Below are 22,643 nucleotides of genomic sequence, written 5' to 3'. Positions count from 1 at the left end.
CTTTTGTAAATTTTCAAACAAAACTTCGTATTCACACCAAATGGGTTGATTTTAGTCGTATCCGTACAAAAAGTTCGGAGATAGAGGGATATATATAAAGGGAGATGGTGAGACTTGAGAGGCGGTTAGGATTAGGAGCGACCTTGCTACGCATGCAACTTGCTTTCCAAATTTTCGACCTGTCATATAATTTTTATTTTATATTTTAGTTTTCTCGATATTTTTATTATTAATAAAATAGAAAAAGGAGAAACTTGGATTAAAATATTAAATAGATTAAATTACCAAATAAGTTATACGTTATTATTTTTATGTTCGATAACTATAAACTAGGCAAGGCACGACTATGAAACAACTACAAATGGGTAAATATTTGTTCTTGTTGAGTTTATATTTTTAAAGATAAAGAATAAACATAAAAAAAAGTAACTGCCAAAGACGAGGCTTCATATTTTGTAAGTGCTTAAAATATAACAGTTTGGACATAAAAAGAATTCTTGTAACCAAACTAATCAGGTGTATTGATGGGTGATCCTTAGAGGGGATCAGGCTCCAAGAGATAAAGCAAAAGCTTGGGACAATTTTCTATATATTTCTCAAAATGCAAGTACAAGAACATATAAACGTGCAATGTAACCGACTCAACCTACCACTATGGCGACATGCCATTTTCTTAGGAAACTTCCATGTATGACTCTTTGACTCTATCAACTACCTTATCCACTACATGAGACGTGCAGTAAAACAAAATAATGCAAATAAACTAAATTAAACTAAGTAACGTGTTGGTTTCTTCTTGGACTCCCTTTTAGGCCTTGCATCAACGAGCTGGGCTTGTGAAGATGATTGGGCTGATGGATCAGGGTTGCTGCTCGTATCAATACCTCCCTCCTGAAAATCGACATTGTCCGCAATGTTGGAAACCTGAGGAAAACGGGAGCAAAAGTCTTCAGCCAATTCCCATGTTGCTTCCTCGAGAGGCCGATTGTGCCATTTAACTAGAAGTTGATTGTGGCCAGCATCAGACACTCGTTTCTACAGGATTGTTTCAGGAACCCATTGAGTGTCTTCGACAACCGGAAGTTCATCCAATGCAGTTGTGGTGATATCCTCAGTGCTGTAATGTTTCTTGAGTAATGAGACATGGAACACCGGATGTACTTTCGAACCTGCTGGTAGCTCTAGCTTGTATGCAACCTTGCCAATACGTTCCAGAATTTTATAAGGACCATAAAAGCGTTTTGACAGCTTCTGGTTGGACCTTGATTGAACTGAAGTTTGTCGATAATTCTGTAAACGTAGATAGACAAGATCATTCACCTAAAATTCCTTGTCCAGTCGCTTCTTGTTTGCCTGCTTTACCATGCGTTCTTTTGCTCGTACAATAGCTGTTGTCAATTGTTGAAGTAGTCATTCGTGCTCCTGTAGTGATGAATCAATAGATTCAATGTTGTTGTCACCTGGGAAATACTCATGGATGGATGTAACATCACGACCATACACTGCTTTAAATGGAGACATATTAATAGATGAATGGTGGCTTGTGTTGTAGGAGAATTCTGCCAGGTACAAGTACCGCTGCCAATCTGATGGTTTATCAAAGACGAAAGCACGAAGGTATGACTCCAAGCACCTATTAACGACTTCAGTTTGCCCGTCTGTTTGTGGGTGGTAGGAACTCGAATGAAGTAACTTAGTTCCCATTTGCTTGAATAATTCTGACCAAAAGTGACTCACAAACAACGGGTCACGATCAGAAACTATTGTCTTTGGAAAACCATGTAAACGATAAATTTCCCTCATGAAAACAAAAGCCAAAGAAGTGGCTGTGTAGTGGGTTGGCAAGGCGACGAAATGGGCGAACTTGGAAAAGTGATCAACGATCACCCAAATGACTGTCTTTCCATTTGATGATGGCAGGTGGGTTATGAAGTCCATCGAAATATCAAGCCATGGACCTGCTGGTGTAGGGAGTGGTTGTAACAGACCGAAAGGCTTACGATTGGGGCTCTTGGTTGCCTGACATACTTGGCAATTTTGGATGAAAAGCTCAACATCTTTACGTAAGCCAACCCAAGAGAAGATCGAAGCAATTCTTTTAGTAGTTGCTGTAACACCCGCGTGGCCACCTAAGTATGAAGAATGATATTCTTGCAAGAGCTTAAGGCGTAGTGTTGGAATAGGGGGAACCATGATCTTGCCATGTCGGTAAACTAAGCCATGACGAAGGGAATGGGCAGCAAAGGCTGTTGGGTCTTCCACAATCTGATGAACCAATTGTTTTCCTTGTGGGTCTTGTCGAAAATACTCTCTAAGTGTCTCTAGCCAAGCTGCTATAGGGTAAGAGATAGAAAAACATGATGGAACTTCAACCCGACTGAGAGCATCCGCAACAACATTTTCTTTCCCTGGTTTATAATGCACTTCATAATCAAACCCCATTAATTTCGTTGCCCATTTGTGTTGCTCAGGTGTTTGAATGGTTTGAGTAAGCAAATGTTTAAGGCTATGATGGTCAGTGAAAATTCTGAAACGACGCCCCAATAAGTACTTGCGCCACTTTTTAACTGCCTCAGTGATTGCATAGAGTTCCTTAGTGTAAGTAGACTGCCCCTGCATAGTTGTGCACAACTTTTTGCTAAAGAAAGAAATGGGCTTGTTTTGCTGAGAGAGAACTGCCCCAATGGCCATGCCCGATGCATCAGTAGTGACATCAAAAGGTTCTTCGAAATTGGGCAGGGCTAGTGTGACCAAGTGTTCCATATGTTGTTTGAGGTCAGTGAATGAGTTTTCTGCGGCGGTGCTCCATTGGAAGGTTTTCTGTTTCAAGATATTTGTGAGCGGTGAGGCTATGTGGGCGTAATGTGGAACAAACCGTCTGTAGTAACCGGTGAGGCCAAGAAAAGCTCGAAGGGTGGTAAAGGAGGTTGGTGTTGGCCAATGTTGAATATCTTGCACTTTTTCGGGCTCAGGTGCCATTCCCTCACGTGAGATAAGATGTCCTAGAAAGGATATTTGTGGAATTGCAAAAACACATTTAGATGGCTTCACATGGTACTTGTTGTGCAGTAAGGTGTCAAATACAAAACGTAAGTGACCATAATGTGTTTGCAAGTCCGGGCTATATATGAGGATATCATAAAAAAAAACTAGCACAAATTAACGTAAAACAGCCCGGAAAAGATCATTCATGGCTGATTGAAACGTCGATGGGGCATTAGTGAGACCAAACGGCATGACGAGAAACTCGTAATGTCCGTCCATGGTACGAAAAGCAGTTTTGTGGACATCTTTGGTGGCGACTCATATTTGGTGATAACCGGAGCGGAGATCTATTTTAGAGAAAACGGTTGCACCATGGAGTTCATCTAACAATTCATCAATGGTTGGAATAGGAAATCTGTCCCGAACCGTGACTGCATTCAAAGCTCTATAGTCGACACAAAATCGCCATGACCCATCTTTTTTTTGTACGAGGAGAACTTGGGAAGAAAAAGGGCTCTGGCTTGGTCGAATGACCCCATTTTGTAACATTTCTATAATTAATGTTGTCATCACTTGTTTCCAGTAATGTGGGTAACGGTATGGTTTAACGTTAACAGTTTGGGTTTCGTCTATTAATGGAATGTGGTGGTCATAAGGGCGGCTTGGTGGTAAAGAGGTGGGTTCTTGAAACAGTGTTTTAAAAGTTGTGAGTAGGGTGGCAATTGTGGGGTCAGTGTAGGTTAAAGTAGTTGGTTTGGACACTGTATGGTTGGGGTCTGAATCACCAAGAAGAGAATGTAAAGAAGCAACTGACCCGTTTTTGATTAATGAAGCCAAGGAACTCGGAGATATGGACCTACTCATGGGTTCACCCGTGAGAGTGCACGTACTGCCATCCTTGGAAAACGAGATCTGAGGAATTGAGAAGTCGGATGTGATCGGGCCCAATGATGCTAACCAGCCAATACCTAATAAGACATCTGCGCCTTGAACCGGAAACACAAAGAATGGCACTTGGAAGTGGGTCTTGTGAAGTTTCAAGTTCACATTTGGGCAGTAACCTTCACAGTAAATGTGTTGACCATTCCCGACCATAACCGAGAAGGGTTGCATTGGTTTGGTATGGATTTTAAGGGCGGATGTTTGTAACAACCGTCATAGAAATGTTTAAATAAATTCCTCAAATCGTGTAGTCGCCATTAGAACGATTCGACGGCTCAATTTAACTTAAGTTCTTGATATATTTTAGACTCAAGTATGTGTATACATGAAGGCCCATTTGATCTTAAATCTTAATTTAAATGACGAGTCTATAATTTAATACGATAAAATACCAAAATTCGAGTCGTAAACGTTCGTGTTCATAAAAGTTCTAGTTCAAATGTTCGCAAATAGCCCTTGTATTTATTGAGTTCATTTAATATGGGAAAGGTATATAAAGAAAGGATGGAGAACCCTAGTGAGAGAAAACAACTATTCATCATCCTCTTCATCTTTCTTCTTTCTCACTCTAAAACACATAGTTGCAGCCACATTCACACACACAAAATTCATCTTTTGATTTTGGATTGTTAAACCAAAATCATTTGTATTTCTAGCATCCTTGTGATAATCAAAATATATTTCTGAAATCAAATCTCAGGTAACAACAACAAATTTTGAGTTTTTGATCAAATTAAAAGTGTACTTTTTCAAGTTTATGTTCTTGATGATTTGGTCCAAATTTTTAAATGAAAAACGTGTTAATAGCTAATGGGTTTGTGTCTAAATGTGTCTAGTAACCTTTTTATGAACAAATTTGGGTCATCACATGCTTTAATCTACAAAACCCATTTTTGAAAATGAGGGAAAACTTGTTCTTGATGTGTCACGCCTTGTTCATGTTATAGATGGTCTTGAAGTTGTTAAAAGTGTTATTGGTTAGTGTTATTATGTATATATGTACTAGTTTTAAGTTCTCACAAGTCCGGAAACTGATCTAGATCTTCGTATATTGTTCATGTGTTGTTTCAGCCCGTTTGAGAGGTGGGACGGTCTTGAGTAAGACGATCTTGGTCCCCAAGATCGTCCTAGGCAGCCTATTGGTACCTTGAGTTTGCTCGTTCGATCTTGTGTGGTGTTGTGTTGTTGGTACGTTGAATGGGTAACTGATCCTTTGGATTGGTTTTGCTCAAACACTTGTTTAATTCAAGCAATCATGTGTCTTGTTCTTGTCTTGGAATGGGACGATCTTGTTCTTATCTTGAGAGACGATCTTGGCTAAGGTAGAAACTAAAACGATCTTGCACTTGAAACCCTAAAACGATCTTGCCCTTGAAACCTTGAGACGATCTTGAAGTCTTGTGTACTTGAAACGATCTTGATTTAAGCCTAACCTAAAACGATCTTGGACCCTAGCTCCTAGGACGATCTTGAGCTTCATAGCTAGGACGATCTTGAGACATCATCAGCTAAGACGACCTTGAAACATGGGAGCCAAGACGATCTTGTACCAAACCCTAGACGAACTTGTTCCATAGCTTCTCATGCTTAACCCTAAATCAATCTAATCATGTACATGATCACCAAACCAATTCATAACAACATTATCACTCAATCAATCACACCAAAGGCTACTTATTAACATCAAAGCTAGTTCATGAATCGATCTAAAGCAACGTACTTTGTGCAAACCCTAATTAAGCATACAAAGACATGTTCTATCTTGATTATTAAAGCACGAGTTCTATGAACAACTAAATTGAGTTCTTAAGTCTAAAGTTCAGTATTAAAGACACGATTCAACTCATTAACACGATAAGTACTTATGTGTGAGTTCTAAGATGTTCGGTTCGAGTCCAGTTCACGTACTTAAAGTTCAATTAAACTCTTTTGAGTCAAAACGTTCATAGATCTTCAGAGGACCAAATCATCAGTTCATCAAGGTTATTTCAGTGAATAATTAATCACAAGAACTAATACATGTGTTCATCTATGATCAATGACCTGTGATTAGGCTTACATCAAGACGTACTTGGATTCAAATAGATATATCTTACTTATATATGTGCTTGTTCTCTGTGCTTGCGAACTATGCTTGTACCGGATCACTGTGAGTCTTCGTAGCCCCTTTTTCTTTACTTATGTTTTGGGGTGAAAGGAATACTACACATGCTTTTACATGCCGTAACTGCTTTTATTATTCTATGGCTATTTGACTAATTTGTGACATACTAGCCGGTCATGTTGATGACTGTGAGTGCTCGATTGATACATATTAGCCGGTCATGTTGATGACTGTGAGTGCCCGATTGATACATATTAGCCGGTCATATTGATGACTGTGAGTGCTCGATTGATACATATTAGCCAGTCATGTTGATGACTGTGAGTGCTCGATTGATATACTTGCCGGTCATGTTGATGACTGTGTGTGCACGATTAATATATGCTAGCCTGGTACCGTAAGTGCACATCTATACTCAACACATACTTATGTGCAAAGTTAGTCTCTAGCCACTTCATACTACTTTGTTCTCAACATTCTATTGACGACATAAAACATATTTATACAACTTGTTTATGTACTCAAACCTACGAACTCACCAACCTTTGTGTTGACACGTTTAAGTATTACTTTCAGGTAATCAAGCAAATCGTGGCTAGGATTGGTAGCATGGGACTTTTAGCAGACTGCAGGCTAGATTTTGAAGTTTGCATGCTTTTGTTTATGCTTGATGGCAACATGCCTAACCTTTTCCCCTGCGTGGGAACTTATCTCATCTCTATTTGAATGCCTGTTTTAACTTGTGTGTGATGACTACTATTATGCTTGTTTGGTTATGAAATTGACTATTTATTCTTAATGTATGCACTCATTTAGTATTCCTATGTAACATCCATGTGCGCGTGTGCTTTATCTCACATCCCGAGTTTTCCGCCGTTGTCGGGGTGTTACAATGTTAAGCGTGGTTGGATGATATTATGGGTGCTAGCACCATCGATGAGAATGGTGACAGGAGTACCGTTAATGTAGCCGGTGATTCGCAAGGTCTGCGTCGATGAGATGCCAAAAAAAGAAGCATCAGAAAGTGCTAAAAATTGTGGTGGTATATCAGGGGCTGGTTGGTTGTCCGTTTTATTTTCTGAAGTTTGACCTGGTCATCATTATCAACAATCAGAAGAAATTGCGGTGGTGAGCATTTGTGGCCTGGGACGTATTTTTCTGGACATTTAAAGCACAAGCCTTCTTTTCGTCTTTGTTGTAGCGCGTCCGCTGAGAGCCGTGTGAATGTGAGGGGTGTGGTTTGTTTGGTTTGTGTGGGAAGACGTGCTGGTGTGTTTTGAGGTGTAAGGGTGGTGGTTGTAAGTGTGACTGATGTTATAGGCTGGTTTGTGGTGGAAGTAGAACGTTTGGAATTGGGGTAATTGGATCTGAATTTTGGAGGTTGACCCACTTTATCTTCTACAAGTTTGGCTAAGGCAATGGCTTCATATAGAGGAGTGGGGCGTAAAATGGCTAACTCGTTCTGTAGGTCTTGTTTGAGACCAGAAACAAAACAACTTTGTAGTGACTCTGGGGACAATCCCGTGACGCGGTTGCTGGTCTTCTCAAATTCGGCTAGGTAGGCGGATACTGTGGTTGTTTGTTTCAACTTGAAAAGGGTGGCCTTGTGATCTTCATATGTTGAAGGTCCGAAACGTCTTTCAACCTCGCGTTTAAACGTGGTCCAGGAAGGAAGCAAATCATTGTTGGAGAGGTTTTGGTGCCAGGCGAGGGCATCACCAATGAAGTAAAAAACTGTAAGAGCGACTTGTTCAGTGTTGGGGATATTGTAAAAGGTAAAGAAATTTTCGGCTTGGAAAATCCATCCTAAAGGGTCAGATCCGTCAAACAGAGACATTGTAATTTTTGGTGATCTTGCATTGTTGTTGGTGTTAGAAGATGATGGACCAGTTTTCTGGTGTATTAGGGAGTTTGATTTCTTTGAACTAGAGAACGTGTCAGGCGAGATTTTTTCTAATAAGTTTGTGATTTGGGTAGCTTGAAGGTCAAGTTTGGTTTGGAGGGCCTTCGTCTCGTCAATGAGAGTTTGAAGATTGTTTGATTGTTGGGATGTGGCTTGGTTAGTGGAAGTAATAAGTTGTTGCAGGAGGTCGGTTATGGATGGTTGTTGTTCATCAGATTGTTCTTTGCGTGGAGGCATGGTGGAGTTTGAAGAATGAAAGCACCAATGATGGGTGATCCTTAGAGGGGATCAGGCTCCAAGAGATAAAGCAAAAGCTTGGGACAATTTTCTATATATTTCTCCAAATGCAAGTACAAGAATATATAAACGTGCAATGTAACCGACTCAACCTACCACTATGGCGACATGCCATTTTCTTAGGAAACTTCCATGCATGACTCTTTGACTCTATCAACTACCTTATCCACTACATGAGACGTGTAGTAAAACAAAATAATGCAAATAAACTAAATTAAACTAAGTAACGTGCTGGTTTCTTCTTGGACTCCCTTTTGGGCCTTGCATCAACGAGCTGGGCTTGTGAAGATGATTGGGCTGATGGATCAGGGTTGCTGCTCGTATCATGTATATTGTTCGTTTGAATTCTGTAGCAATATGGTTGGCGAACTATAATGAGAACAGTAGTATTTGGTTTTGTTTCTAATAACTAAACATTAGGTACCATTTAAGTAATTAAGAAAAACATTAGGTATGAAATCAGAAATATCATTCAAACGTTAGGTACTATTTAAATAAATAAGAAACGTGAAATTACATCTTTACCCCTCACGTGCAAGTCACGTGGGGGAGTTTTTAACGGCCACGTGACGACGTTAGCCTCCAGTATGGTCTGAGTGAAAATTTGCATACGTTGGGTATGATCAGCGTAATTTCGAAAGAAAATGTATGAAACCAGTAATATGACGCAAACATTAAGTACCATTTCAATAATTAACTTTAAAAAAAAAATTACAAAATTTCAAAACTTGAGACTGCTCAATTGCCTGTCCCATGTAATACCGCCCATCGGCCCATGCATGTTCGTGCATGGATGGTTTTTTTCTCTTTGGTTTGTGAAGTTCTTGGTTGACAAAAGCATGGAAGAAACAAAACTTATTTTTTCATTATTATTTATCAATTTTATAGAGATGAAAAGAAAAATATAAAAAGAATCACTAGGGTCTTTTTAGAGGTGAAACATTCACGTGCAATGCAAATACTGATCTATTAAACGTTTGTTAAAGGAAAGGATTATTTTTGAATCTTATATTCCTCTATATAATTAAAAGAGGATATAAGAGGATATAAAAAATCTTAAGTGGCACTTTTATTTATATGACATTTAGGATTTTTACTTAGTTGGAATTTTTTAAAATTTTTGGTATTATTTTATGCCATGTAGATTATGTAAATATAATATAAGTATAAAATATAAATATGGATATAATATATGTATATAAAGATAAAATATAGATTTAATAATAGTATATTTATTTATTGGGTTGCTACTAATTTTAGATATAACATTTATAGGATATTTTTTTTTCCATTTGTGATATTCTAGAATATTTTTAATAGTGTTTTGGATACATTGTGGCTTTGTTTGTTGCATTTTTCACATATACTTTGCTAATTAATCGTACAAACCATTATAATTATCTTTTTCTTTTTATTACTATTAGTTTAACAATTTTACTCAAATATTTGATGATATTGTCATCATGTAACTACAATTTTTTTTTCAGACTTTGATTTGTATTATATAAATTTCTAAATAATATATATAAGTCTTTCAAACATTACATTGGTATAAAGATATTAATATACGTTATATTATATTTTTTTGAAAATTATTTATTATAAATACATATCATTATTTTTTATGATTTATAAATATTTATTTTTTTCATTAGTCATGCTTTAACATATTTGACGTGTATCATATATTTATAAATTATAATTTTATTTTTTACATCAGTCGTAATATAATAGTTTTTATATTATCATAAATTATGAATAATTGTAATTATCAGTTATCATATTTTTAATTTATGTTCTCAGTTTCCGCATAACGTGCGGGTTTAATCTAGTTATCTTATCAAAGATCATTAACTGTTAATGACACATATATCTAAAATATAGGTTTAAAAATATGTACATATGGATATCACACATTATTTTATTAATCTTCATCTTTAATCATGTTATGTCTTATCGCTAGATATTTAAACATATCTTTTAAGTTTATTATCTAGACATATCAAATATATTCTTATTAATGATATTACTAAATCTTAAAAGGATAAAATTTGATTTTGGGGATAAATAGGGATGATCCGAAGAATTAACTCTACAAAAAAGAGAGACGTAGATTTGGATGTTTGTGAAAGGATCAGAGTTGGGCAGTGTCGCGTTAGACTTTTTTAATCCATGTCCAGAAGCTATTTCTTTCAACATTTTCCATACCATACATGATTTGGACAGCCAATCAAAACTTAACATGTCATCAACTTGTAGCACGTGAAGCACACTCGCACAATGAGGAAACTTGACCAAAAACTTCTAATTTTGAACTTTGCATTAAACAACGGCTCCTATTCTCCTTTCCCAATATAATTTGTCTTGCGTTAAAAAATTCATCGTCGAATACATCTTTTATTTAAATTACTCAATGAAACACTCTTACCAGTTACCACTTACAGATTTAGAGAAAAAGCTCTTATTCTATAATATATATTTCTATAACATTTTACATGTAAATAAACTACAAAATTATGTAATTAAATGTCTCAATCTTTTTGATTGTTTTTTCCCCTCAAACTAAGAGTCTATATATATTCTAAGCTGCATGAAAAATTTTATAAGCAAATCAATATTTCATACGATATGAACGAATCTTGTGATAACATGTAGAATCGGTTGGTGGATAATCAACTATGGATTGATTGTCCATAATGTTGTGACAACTCATGACTTAAAAGAAGTAATCAAATATTACCATGATATCAAATTCATAAAGTTCAAATTAATTTTAGTCACTGACAAATTAAACCCGATATTCGTATTCAAGGAATAAGAGAAAACATAACAAATTTTGTTGTTATAGTTCCAAAAGATTGTATGTGTTCTTTTAAATTTGTAGTCGAGTTGTGAGACACTATGATGTCATTATTAAAGGTTGTTAGGTTTTGCATTTAACTAGACAATTTTGGATATTAATTTTTTATTTAGAATGATTTTGTATACATTTCAAAACTTATACTTTTAAGTAACTTGAATAAAGGGAAAAAAATTGACATAATATGTGTGCTACTCTAAAAATTAAAGGTGTGTCGATAGTTTTTTTTTAAAGTATAGCCTATTTTTGTAATGTTTTATAATTATGTGAAGATTGCTATTTTGAATATAATGCCATTCGAAGAGGGCAAACTTCCTGTTAAGTATCTCGGGGTGCCCTTAATTTCTACACGTCTTATCTATAGAGACTGTAAGGAATTAGTGGAGAGGGTTCATGATCGGGTTAATAATTGGAAGAATAAATTTCTTTCATTTGTCGGTCGTCTTCAACTAGTTCAATCAGTTTTGTATACTATGCATGTTTATTGGTCATCTTTGTTTATCTTACCTGCTAGAGTCATCAGTGAGATTGAACAATTGTTGAGAGGTTTTTTATGGAGTCAAGGTACTTTGAAACATGGTCAAGCTAAAATTGCATGGGAGGTTGTTTGTATGCCTAAGGAGGAGGGTGGATTAGGGATTCGTAGATTGGAGTACTTCAATATTGCCCTCATGATGGCCCATATATGGAGAATAGTGACATTAAAGGAGTCATTATGGGTCAAATGGATCCACTCGCATAAACTTAAAGGTAAGGTTTTTTAAGAGGTTCAGGCAACAGGCTGTATATCATAAGGATGGAAAAGTTGCTTCAAATTAGATCTTTGGCTCGACATCGCTTTTATTATAAACCTGGTGATGGCCTCATTGCCTCAGCATGGCATGATATTTGGGGGGATCACTGTCCATTAATTGATAGTGTCTCGCCTAGGATGATCAATTCAGCTGGGTTTAATTTGTCTTCTAAAGTAGCAGATATAATTCAGGACAGTGCTTGGAAATGGCCTATGAACTGGAATGCAAGGTTTCCTAACTCAATTGTCCTATTCTGGTGAAAAACCGTGACGATGTAGTATGCTGGAAGGATAGAAGGGGTGAGCTCACCGTTTTTTCATTAGGTTTAGCGTGGGATGATTTGCACCCAAGAGATGCTTTGGTGGAGTGGTATCATCTTGTCTGGTTCACTCATTGTATACCAAAACACTCATTTCTTTTGTGGCTTGCTGTAAGGAAAAAACTTAAGACTCAAGATATGCTACGGCAATGGGACTTGCAACACTTGCCGCCGACAACTGTGCTATTGTGTCCTTTGTGCGAATTACAACCTGATTCACACGACCATTTATTTTTTGAATGTCATTTTGCTAAACAGGTTTGAATCGATGTTAACAAGAAGGCTGGTTTACAACAACAATCAGTAACTTGGGATGATATTATTAAAGACATGCTTCCGTACGCAATGAAGAACTCTATCTCTAGTGTGCTTTCGAAGTTGATATTTACTGCTTCTGTTTATTTCATTTGACAAGAACGAAATGCTCACTTATTCAATAAAAAGAAGAGAACGAAGGAGCAATTGGTGAAGGTGGTGCTCCACACAATACGCCTCGAGCTATTAACGACGTTTCAGTTCAAGAAGAATGATCGGGTCGAGAAAGCTATGGCTACTTGGAAGTTACCAAAGGCGCTGCTCATGAACTAAGTTATTTCATGTGTATTGTAACCGTTAGCTAATCATTAGGCTAGCTTTTACTTAGGCTAGTTGTGTGTGTGGCATGTCACATTTAGCATGTTTGCTTAGTTGTTGCTCTTGCTTGGTCGATAACTAGTTGATACGACACATTGTCATATCACCTGCTCCTTGTAATGTTTTTCTTATATAATAAAATCATACGGGGTAAACCAAAAAGAAAAACAAGATGATAAGCTATTTTTTGCGCATTTGTAATTACGCATATTATGCCTTACATTTTTTTTTTTTAACAAAATCTCAAACCATTGTTTTGCGATTGTGATAAATATTTTATGAAAAGTTTAAAAAATAAGGATATTAAAAAAAAAGTAAAACAAGTACAAAAGGTATATGTATAAGTTAACTTACTTCCTTATTCTTCCTTCTTCTTTCCATCTCCGACCACCACCATGATCCTCCAGCGACGGCGACCATCTTCGGCGAGACTTACACATGTGTAAGTTATATACACATGTGTAAGTTCTATATAACTTACACACATGTAAGTTTCGTCAGAGATGGTCGCCGTCGCTGGAGGATCATGGTGGTGGTCGAAGATGATCATAGTGGTAGTTGGCGGCAGTCTCGCTGGAGAAAAAGGAAGAAGAAGTAAGTAAGTTAACTTACACATATACTTTTTGTACTTTTTTTAATGTATGTACTATAAATAACACACCCATATATATATATATACATACATATATATATATAAAAGATAAATTGAATCCAGGTCTTAATTTGAGTCCAAAGAGTCCATTGATTTTTTCCCACTCAAATTCCAACCACCTCCTCCCACTACCACCATCATCTCCGGCCACTACCATGATCTTCCGGCGGTGACGACGATCTTCAGCGAGACTTACACACGTTTAAGTTAACTTACACATGTGTAAGTTATACAACCACCATTATCTTCGACCACCACCATTATCTTCGACCACCACCACTACGACTTACGCATGTGTAGGTTACATATCATGGACCCTTTTGACTCAAATTATGACCTGGACTCAATTTCTCTCACCCCTATATATATTTGATGAATTTTGGAAATTTATGTCTATATTATTTTGTGAAATTATAACTGGTGATAAAATTAAATAGTACAGTGATTTAAGCGATAAAAAAACTATACAATGAACATTTTTTTAAAAATTAGTTATAAACTGTGTTGAATCTAAGTAGTATATAAAAGTTTTAGTCTTATGTTGAATATTACAACAAAAAAAAGGGACACGTGAAACGACTAAACTACTCTTAATGTATTAAATCACTAACAACCCTTAATATAAATTACACTGTCAATCCCTTTTACTATAGAATATCTCTACGATCTCCTTTAAATCAAACACCTTTACATCAGTTACGTACACCATTTGACGGCGCCGCCACCACCATCACCATTTGTCGCCACCATCGCCACCGCATTGCGCAAGTACCTTGTTATTAACTTTTATTTATAAAAAAATAAATTATCTATACTATGTTAAAAAAATTCTAACACCCTGTCTCATAAAATTTTTACCGTTAATTTTCAATATATTTTCTCATAAAAATTCTATGGACAATACTACCATTTTACTCACCATCAATCATGTCTTCTAAAAGGGAAGTGATATGTACACCACCAAACATGCTATATGATATTATACTGTACAATATTTTAAAACACATTTGGTGGCGTCTGGTCAAAAACAGGTGGTGTACAGATCATTTCCCCTTCTAAAACATCTCTACTACCCCTTTATATTAATTGTATTTACACAATTACATACACCCACCACTACTGCCACCGGTCACAACTACCACCAAACCGTTAACACATTACGTGGTCACTACTACCACCGGTCAACTATACTTGACATTTAGACACCGTCTTAGAGCATCCACAATGGTGGGTTGATCAAAAGCTTTTTTTATGCTAATAAGTCATTGAAAAACTTATTACCATTGTGAAAGATAGCTTTTTTAATCAAAAGGCTGAGAATCCTCAACCTATTTGATGAAAGGCTTTTTTTCAAAAACACTCACATCAACTTATAAATAAATTATATTTATATGACTTCTATCATTCTTAATTTAATATTATAAATTAGTGGTATGAAAATAATAAAAAGTTATTAATAGGTTGATGCCATTGAAGATGCCCTTAAAGCATCTCCAATAGGAGGTTGGATGACTTTTTGTTATGGATAGGTTGAGAAATTTCAAACTTTTGAACAAAAGCTTTTTTCTAAATCAAGATACAAAAAAGCTTTAGAAAAAACTTTCCATTGGAGAAGATAGCTTTTTTATAGGTTGAAGTTAATGGATTAATGAAGTGGCATATAAAAAAGCTTTGAAAGACTTTTTATCATTAGACCATTCTTAAAGGGAATGTGAAGAGTATAGGTGAATGAAGATGATAGATAGATGAATTGTTAAGGCACATATGTGATAGGAGAAGGTGAAGGGGAGATAGGTGAATGGTTTAGCCTAGGTGAAAGGATTGATGTGGGTCCACTTTAATTTATCTATATTATTTGTGTTATTTTGTTTTTTTTTTTATTGACTACATTGTGAGGTATAAAATAAAAGTGGTGACCAAATGATAGGTGAATGGTTAAAGGAAAAAGTGGAAAGAGAAATAAATGAGAAGGTAATGCTTAAGTGACATGAAAAAGTGTAGGTGAAAAGATAAACGGTTACGAATGATCTTATGGATATTCTTTAACTTTGAAATAAAAATTAGTTAATGTGCCTTCATGCTTGAAATAATCATTTAATTTCATTTTGTTTTCCAAACCACCATTATAACTCACACCAATCACAAACCCCACCATTTCTGCTTTCTACCCCCTTTCAGTCTCACTATCTAAAAAAGTGTACTCAAAACATTACATCACTTGAGCTTTAAATTTGAAATACACACTTTTTATGTTCCATTTTATGGCACACATCTAAACACTCTTGTTCTTACACTTACGTTTCTTCAAGAAAGGCAAATGACTACCTCAACAAATCTCATTTTCATTTATGTTTTCTTAGCTCTTTCCATTTCAACAATACATTTCAACACTTGTTCTTTAGCTCTTACCCAAGATGGTAACTTTACTTTCTTATAACTACGGATTTTTAAAAAAAATTATTATTATTATTCTAAAAATGCAAATCTTTTTTTATTTTTGTTATCATTAATGTGTGTTTTTTCATGTGCAGGATTAGCTTTGTTAGAGCTCAAACAAGGTTTGAATGACACTAAAAATGCTTTGAGCAACTGGGTAAATAATGATGAAACCCCTTGTCAATGGACTGGTATCACCTGCCATTCAAATGACCAAAGAGTTCTTGAAATGTAAATCTTTAAACTTTTTACTTCAAGTTTTGAACTTTTTTACTGCCCATTTCAAGAAATACAAAAGGGTAGAATAAAACCCTAATTTGGGAGCAGATGAATAAGTTTTTTTCCTAAAAAAAAATAAAGTTTTGAACTTTTTTATTTCCCATTTCAGGATAACCAAGATGGTATCATAAATACCTAATTCTGGAGTGGATTAATAATTATCTGTAAAGTTTTGAACTTTTAACTACCCATTTCTAGAAAAACATATGGGTATTATACTATTATTAAACCCTAATTTGGTACAGATTTGAAAAAATATATAGAAAGTTTTGAACTTTTTTACTCCCATTTGAAGAAAAACAAAATGGTAACATAAAACCTTGAACTTGGAGCAGATTACTAACTTTTTTGGTTGTTATGAGAAATTATATTTTTTGTTTGAATGTTTGGGATTTTGACAGAAACTTGCCTTACATGGATTTTGGAGGTTTTATATCTCCAAGCATTGGTAAACTGACTAGATTACAGAGACTGTAAGTATATAAATGTAGTTATATTAAATGAGTAAGCTTAGTGATACTTTGATTTTAAAGTATACATTTGGTTCTTTGTTATTTCAGGGCACTTCATCAGAACAGATTACATGGAATAATTCCCAATGATATTTGCAAATGTGTTGAACTTAGAGCTGTGTAAGTCAAACTGTGAAATAATTTTCTACTAAAAATTTTCTTCGTGTTCTGTATGCACATTTTACTGATATACAATGCAATGCGGGCTACGATTTAGGTACTTGAGGGCTAATTATCTTCAGGGTGGCATACCTTCAAATATAGGAAATCTTTCCTTCCTCAGTATACTGTAAGTTAATTTAATATACACAATGTACATCTGCTCATAAATTTATAGCTAACTAATTGAAAGACAACTGATAGTATAAGCAGAAAACCCTTGTATGTGTCAATGTGGTATTTCTATGACAATTGATTTTGCACCAGTGGAAGAAATATGCCAAGTAGACCATATCAAGAGACACCAACTCCAGTTTTTGCAGATTGAGTGTTCTTTCAGTCAGCATTTATAGATGTACATTTAAAATCACCATGTTAGGTGTTTTATAGTGAAACAAAATGACCCAATTACTGATATAACTCTTTACTAGTAATCGGTCTCATCAGTGTATTGTAAATTATAAACTTATAACATGGGCCCCCAAACACTGCAATTTGACTGAAAGTCATTCCTTTTACATGCAATATGAACTATCCTAGTAGAACTTTCATGTAAACAGATAAACTACAATATGTTGTTGGATACTTTGATGGAAATCTCAACTCTTAAGAATCAGAATATGTTTTTCATATAATTTTTATCCGTAACTTCTCTCGCTAATCAGGGATTTGTCGGGTAATACTTTGAGAGGAGCGATACCATCATCTCTTGGTCATCTCACTCGTCTAAAGTACATGTAAGTTTTTTCGCTAGTATTTGATGGTGTTGTAAATCAAAATAGTCCTGACCTTTAAACATATTTATTTATTTACTTTAAATTCAGGAATTTATCAACAAACTTTTTTTCGGGAGAAATTCCAAATTTTGGAGCACTGAGCAAGTTCGGAAACGACTCGTAAGTCTTTCCTCTATACCCTTTAATAATTATGTTGATGCATTCAATCTTGAGTTACCATTAACCCTATTCATACTTAGCATTTACATTCAACTGTATTAAACTGATGACATAATTGGACAGTTTCATGCATTTTATGAATTTGTTGAAATTGTAAATATGAATGTACTCTTGTGTTCTTCATCACACATTGACTTTTTTGATTGAGATTAATTTTAAACATTCTACTACGTTTAGGTTTATTGGAAACTTAGACCTCTGTGGCCAGCAAATACACAAGCCGTGTAAAACATCACTAGGATTTCCTGCTGTCTTGCCACATGCAGAAAGTGAAGAAGCAGCAGGCAAGTCATTGATATTAGAACCATCCTTTCATATTATTAGCAACTAGAAATACCACAAATTGTTCATATCTAATTAAATTTCTTATGGGCATTAGCAACGCCAACCATTTATGAATTATTTCGACTGCTGCAGTGCCTAAGCATTCGTCTCGTGATCTGAAAGGAGCGGTGATCGGTGCTATGGCTGCTTTAGTCTTGCTTCTGGTGCTCTTTGTATTCCTCTTGGTTTGGATGCTCTCGAAGAAAGAACGGGCTGCAAAGAAATACGTAGTAGTCAAAAAGCAAGTTCATCAAGAAACAAGTAAAGACCACATATTTTCTGTTACTAAGTGCCAGTTTTTAGTGATTCCTAGATTTCCTTATCGGTTCCTTTTTTCTTTTTCAATTTGTAGGTACACAACTTATAACATTCCATGGTGATCTTCCCTACCCGTCAAGTGAGATTATAGAGAAGCTCGAGTCTCTTAATGATGAGCATGTGGTTGGGGCCGGTGGATTTGGGACCGTGTACAGAATGGTCATGAATGATTGTGGCACGTTTGCTGTTAAAAAAATTGACCGAACACGAGAAAGCCAGGATCTGGCATTCGAAAGAGAGTTGGAGATCTTAGGTAGTGTCAAACACATTAATCTCGTTAATCTCCGAGGCTATTGCCGGTTTCCTGATTCTAAGCTTCTCATATATGATTATGTGGCCAATGGCAGTCTTGAAAGTTTTTTACATGGTAAGCATCACACTTTGACTTTGACTTTTACTTTTAAACAAAAAGAGGATGACCTTTTATCTTTCTTAATGTTTTATAAATTGATTTCTAGAATGCCGGGATGGAGATCAAACACTAAGTTGGAATGCTCGTCTGAAAGTAGCATATGGTTCAGCTAGGGGACTGGCATATTTACACCATGATTGTAGCCCAAAAATACTTCACCGAGATATAAAGTCAAGTAACATTCTCCTTGATGAAAATTTTGAGCCTTGTGTTTCCGATTTTGGTCTTGCTAAGCTTTTAGTGGATGAAGAAGCTCATGTTACCACTGTCGTTGCTGGCACATTTGGCTATCTTGCACCGGGTATGTCTCGTTCTTCAGGTACTAATAAATAATAATGCTCATTATGTCCTCTCACGGGATCATTGTTGGTTATTTTAAATAGAGTATCTGCAAAGCGGAAGAGCCACTGTGAAATCAGATGTTTATAGTTTTGGGGTTTTGCTGTTAGAGCTTGTGACAGGAAAGAGACCAACAGATACAGCTTTCGTGAAACGGGGCCTAAATGTTGTTGGTTGGGTATGTATCTTCATCTTGTTTTTTTGGCTTTTAAGTAATTATAGTTTTTGAATGATAATATATTTGGTCTTTAGCTGCAAATTCCTTTCTTCTTGTTGCAAAGTTTTAGGAAAACATGCACTATGGTTTTAAGCAAACTATTGAAAATGTAAATGCATAGTTTGAAAATGGGTAAACCGCAAGAAAAATTCCGTTTGTTCACTTTTACCTGATCTGATATTTGTAACATACTTCTTTTTTGAACCTTTCGTATTTAAATGCACCATGCTTCTCATTTGTTATATAATGCTTAAATCGTATTATAGGCTACAAACTGGATAAACTAGGTATTTGGTTAAGAAAGGGTTGGTATGTTGCATACTTGCATTGGACATTTGATGCAATCTGTCTTTCATAAAATGATAAAATAATTGCTGTAATTAATCCTCATATAATCTGATATTCTATATATTTTTTTTGTTTGCCAAAACAACAGTTGAACACCTTACGGAAAGAAAACCAGTTGGAAGACGTGGTGGACCCAAGGTGCACTGACGCAGACGCATCAACTGTCGAAGCGATTTTGGAGATTGCAGGGAGATGCACCAACGCAAACCCAGAGGACAGACCATCGATGCAACAAGTGTTGCAGTTTATTGAACAGGAGGTGATGACGCCCTACCCAAGTGATTTCTACGACTCCCATTCAGATTATGCTTGATCATAATCCCCCAAATTTCTTAGACATTAATTATGGGAAGATTTTCCGATGAAACTTTCTAAACTAAGTAACTCATCGATTTTGTTCATGTTGATGGAGCTTGTATGTATATAGCAAATTTTCCGGACCAAAAGATTTTGTTCGTTCACCCGCTGCCAAAAATGAATGTGGAACGAGTACTCCAACTCAATGAACATTCATTAAAATTTTCACTTGTCTTGTAGAACATGGTTTTGGTCATTTAGGCAAGTTGAGGACTTGAGGTAACGTCTTTTGGGGGTGTTTGTAGCCAAGAATATATTATTTCAATTTCTGAACGTGCTTATAAAGTTTTTTTAGGATATTTAAATGATGGATGTAGACATTCATATTCGTAAAAGCCTAGCGTTTGGGACCTTGATTATGCTCTCCTTTAGGTGGTCCTTTAGTGCAGTCTCCGTGTCGATAAGCAAATTCGACATTGTAAAGCTTGATTTTGATATTTAAATATAGATTTGTAAAGTGACAAAACGCTATTTTTTCGCTTGTATGCTTACCAACCACATTCGACTAGGCTTGAAAATTATTTGTGAGAAATAAATACTTTTAAGTAAACATGTGAATACCTGCTTTTCAAAGAAACGCTTATAAATTGGTTATCCCAAACACCCCTTAATTAGATGTCGCAAAGATGACAAAATAGTCCAATATTAGACATTTAATTGTCTACCTTCTTTGCACAAACACAATCATGGTATTTGTGTGATACAGTGATGGTTTTTTTGTTTTCTCATTTTGTAACGGTTTATGGTTGGTAATGGTAGTTTTCAGATAATGCACTAGTTACTTACCTGCGCTTCGCCGCGGGTTTAGATATATTAATAAGGAATGAAGATAGTATAAATAGAGTTTGTTTTGAGATACGTATTTGTGTGTTGCAAGAGAGGCTTAAATGAGTTACTTAGGCATCGATTTATCATATAGTGCTTGTGCTTCATGTTTTTCGTACATGAACGATGATGTCAAAATTTATTTATATAAAATAAAGATCGGAGATAGAAAGAAAGGCTTGAAGAGAGGAGAGTTTGGGGAAAGTGATGGGAGGGTTTAGGCCGCTCCTTATAAGCCTTCTACATCGCGTCTGGGACACGTCAGACGCGCAGGAAGCGGAGGATGCTAGTAGCACCGACGGCGTCTAGCTGCGTCTGGTGTTGCTACTTCTGATTTCAGACGCAAGAATGGAGCGGAAGGTGGGGCCCGAATTAAGAAAAAACATTTTTTTATTTTTTATTTTTAAAAACAAACGGCTACTTTTGCTTAATGATTTTTTTTTTGTTTTTTTTTTCAAAACCCTATTTATTCTCAACTTCACACTACCATTTCAAATCACAACTTATTCCTTTATACTCTTTTTCATCTTCCATAAACCATTTCATATACCATTTTACATAACTCATTCCATTCACAATGTCTAGAAGTGTGTGAACTCAATCAGAAAATCTTTGTTTGTCGAGGTGTTGGGTGATGAGGAGACCGGACCCTGTTACGGGTAGGTGTGAAATGAATAATCCTGGCGTATCCTTTTGGGACGACGTTACTGCAATGTTCAACACGGAGACCACTCGAGGACCACGAAGCAAGGCTCAACTGCAAGGTCACTGGAGCAGGAAACAGTTTGAGGCAATTTGCTCGCAGTTGAATGCACAAGAGAGGGCCGACAATGATGATGAGCAATATTATGCAACAACGCATCTGATATATCGGGAGAAGCATGGCAGGGGCTTCAGATACGAGCACTGCTTCAGACAGCTTATCTTTGTTCCTTTTTAATTGTTTTGGATTATGAAGTAGACTTTCTAGTTTGATAAAGTGTGCTTGTGTTTTAGCAGTTTGAATTGTGTGTTGTCTTTTACAATTGTAATGTTTTTAAGTATTTTAATAAAATAAGTCTACTTTAATAGCATAAGTTTATTCATTAAACATAATATTAAAAAACATTACAAACTTAGGGTAGAAAAACGTACAACATAATATTAAAAGAGACTACTTATTTCTTTTGGGCATAAACTGCTTTGGCATGGTTGATGAACTCATTCAAGGTGATGACCGCAGAAGCAATTTCTTCCACAATTTCTTGAATCTTGTCAAACTTCCCCTGCAAATAAGTAAAGTATTGACACTCAAGCTCAGTACAATGGCCCGTTTGTATATATTTGATTTGTTCTTGACATCATTTCTTTTTTGCTTGAAGTTTTAGACCAATTTCAAGAAGTTGGTCTTTGAACATTTGGTGGTCGAGGATATCAGCCATGATACTATCATTCACTTGATCGACAGTTATTGGACGTTTTCGGTAAGGGGCATTTGATGAAGAAGCCATTGCAGATATATAAAAGTTTGAGTTTTGAAATGAAATATCTGGTAAGGAGGCAGTATTTATAGCTGAAGTCAAAGACGCTCCTCCAACGTTCAAAATTCAAAATATTTACATTTACAGTCCCTCCAACGTTCACTTCAAAATATTTACAATTACAGTCCCTCAAATATTCAAAAATTTACATT

The 22,643-nt window shown here is 35.8% G+C and overlaps 1 protein-coding gene and 2 long non-coding RNA genes across 3 annotated transcripts; 2 read left to right on the top strand and 1 right to left on the bottom strand.

The window, feature by feature from the left end:
* The first annotated feature begins 15,776 nt into the window (after positions 1–15,776).
* LOC122589453 (LRR receptor-like serine/threonine-protein kinase FEI 2) lies at positions 15,777–20,419 on the top strand. Its single transcript, XM_043761748.1, has 13 exons — positions 15,777–15,906; positions 16,021–16,156; positions 16,606–16,677; positions 16,765–16,836; positions 16,934–17,005; positions 17,541–17,612; positions 17,700–17,771; positions 18,009–18,115; positions 18,249–18,416; positions 18,508–18,840; positions 18,932–19,186; positions 19,269–19,402; positions 19,878–20,419. Exons 1-13 carry the CDS (start codon positions 15,807–15,809, stop codon positions 20,100–20,102), a joined length of 1,818 nt encoding a protein of 605 aa, XP_043617683.1. The 5' UTR covers positions 15,777–15,806; the 3' UTR covers positions 20,103–20,419.
* Positions 18,124–18,983, bottom strand: LOC122589454. Its single transcript, XR_006322270.1, has 2 exons — positions 18,894–18,983; positions 18,124–18,368 (listed from the first exon to the last, which is right to left on the bottom strand). It is a non-coding gene; the product is annotated as an uncharacterized LOC122589454 (long non-coding RNA).
* A 370-nt stretch (positions 20,420–20,789) lies between the features above and the next one.
* LOC122590282 lies at positions 20,790–22,039 on the top strand. The gene is made up of 2 exons (XR_006322436.1): positions 20,790–21,331; positions 21,557–22,039. It is a non-coding gene; the product is annotated as an uncharacterized LOC122590282 (long non-coding RNA).
* The last annotated feature ends 604 nt before the right edge of the window (positions 22,040–22,643 follow it).

Source organism: Erigeron canadensis, chromosome 2, assembly GCF_010389155.1.
Source record: "Erigeron canadensis isolate Cc75 chromosome 2, C_canadensis_v1, whole genome shotgun sequence".
In the NCBI taxonomy this organism is placed as follows: Eukaryota; Viridiplantae; Streptophyta; class Magnoliopsida; order Asterales; family Asteraceae; genus Erigeron; species Erigeron canadensis.
This window is presented reverse-complemented; position numbering and strand designations above follow the sequence as displayed.

What these genes read in the sequence shown, in the direction of transcription:
- LOC122589453 (XM_043761748.1), top strand. Translation starts at nt 15,807, where the DNA reads ATGACTACCTCAACAAATCTCATTTTCATTTATGTTTTCTTAGCTCTT. An exon ending in CTGACTAGATTACAGAGACT is followed by an intron (nt 16,678 to 16,764) that starts GTAAGTATATAA and finishes TTGTTATTTCAG; the next exon opens with GGCACTTCATCAGAACAGAT. An exon ending in TGTGTTGAACTTAGAGCTGT is followed by an intron (nt 16,837 to 16,933) that starts GTAAGTCAAACT and finishes GCTACGATTTAG; the next exon opens with GTACTTGAGGGCTAATTATC.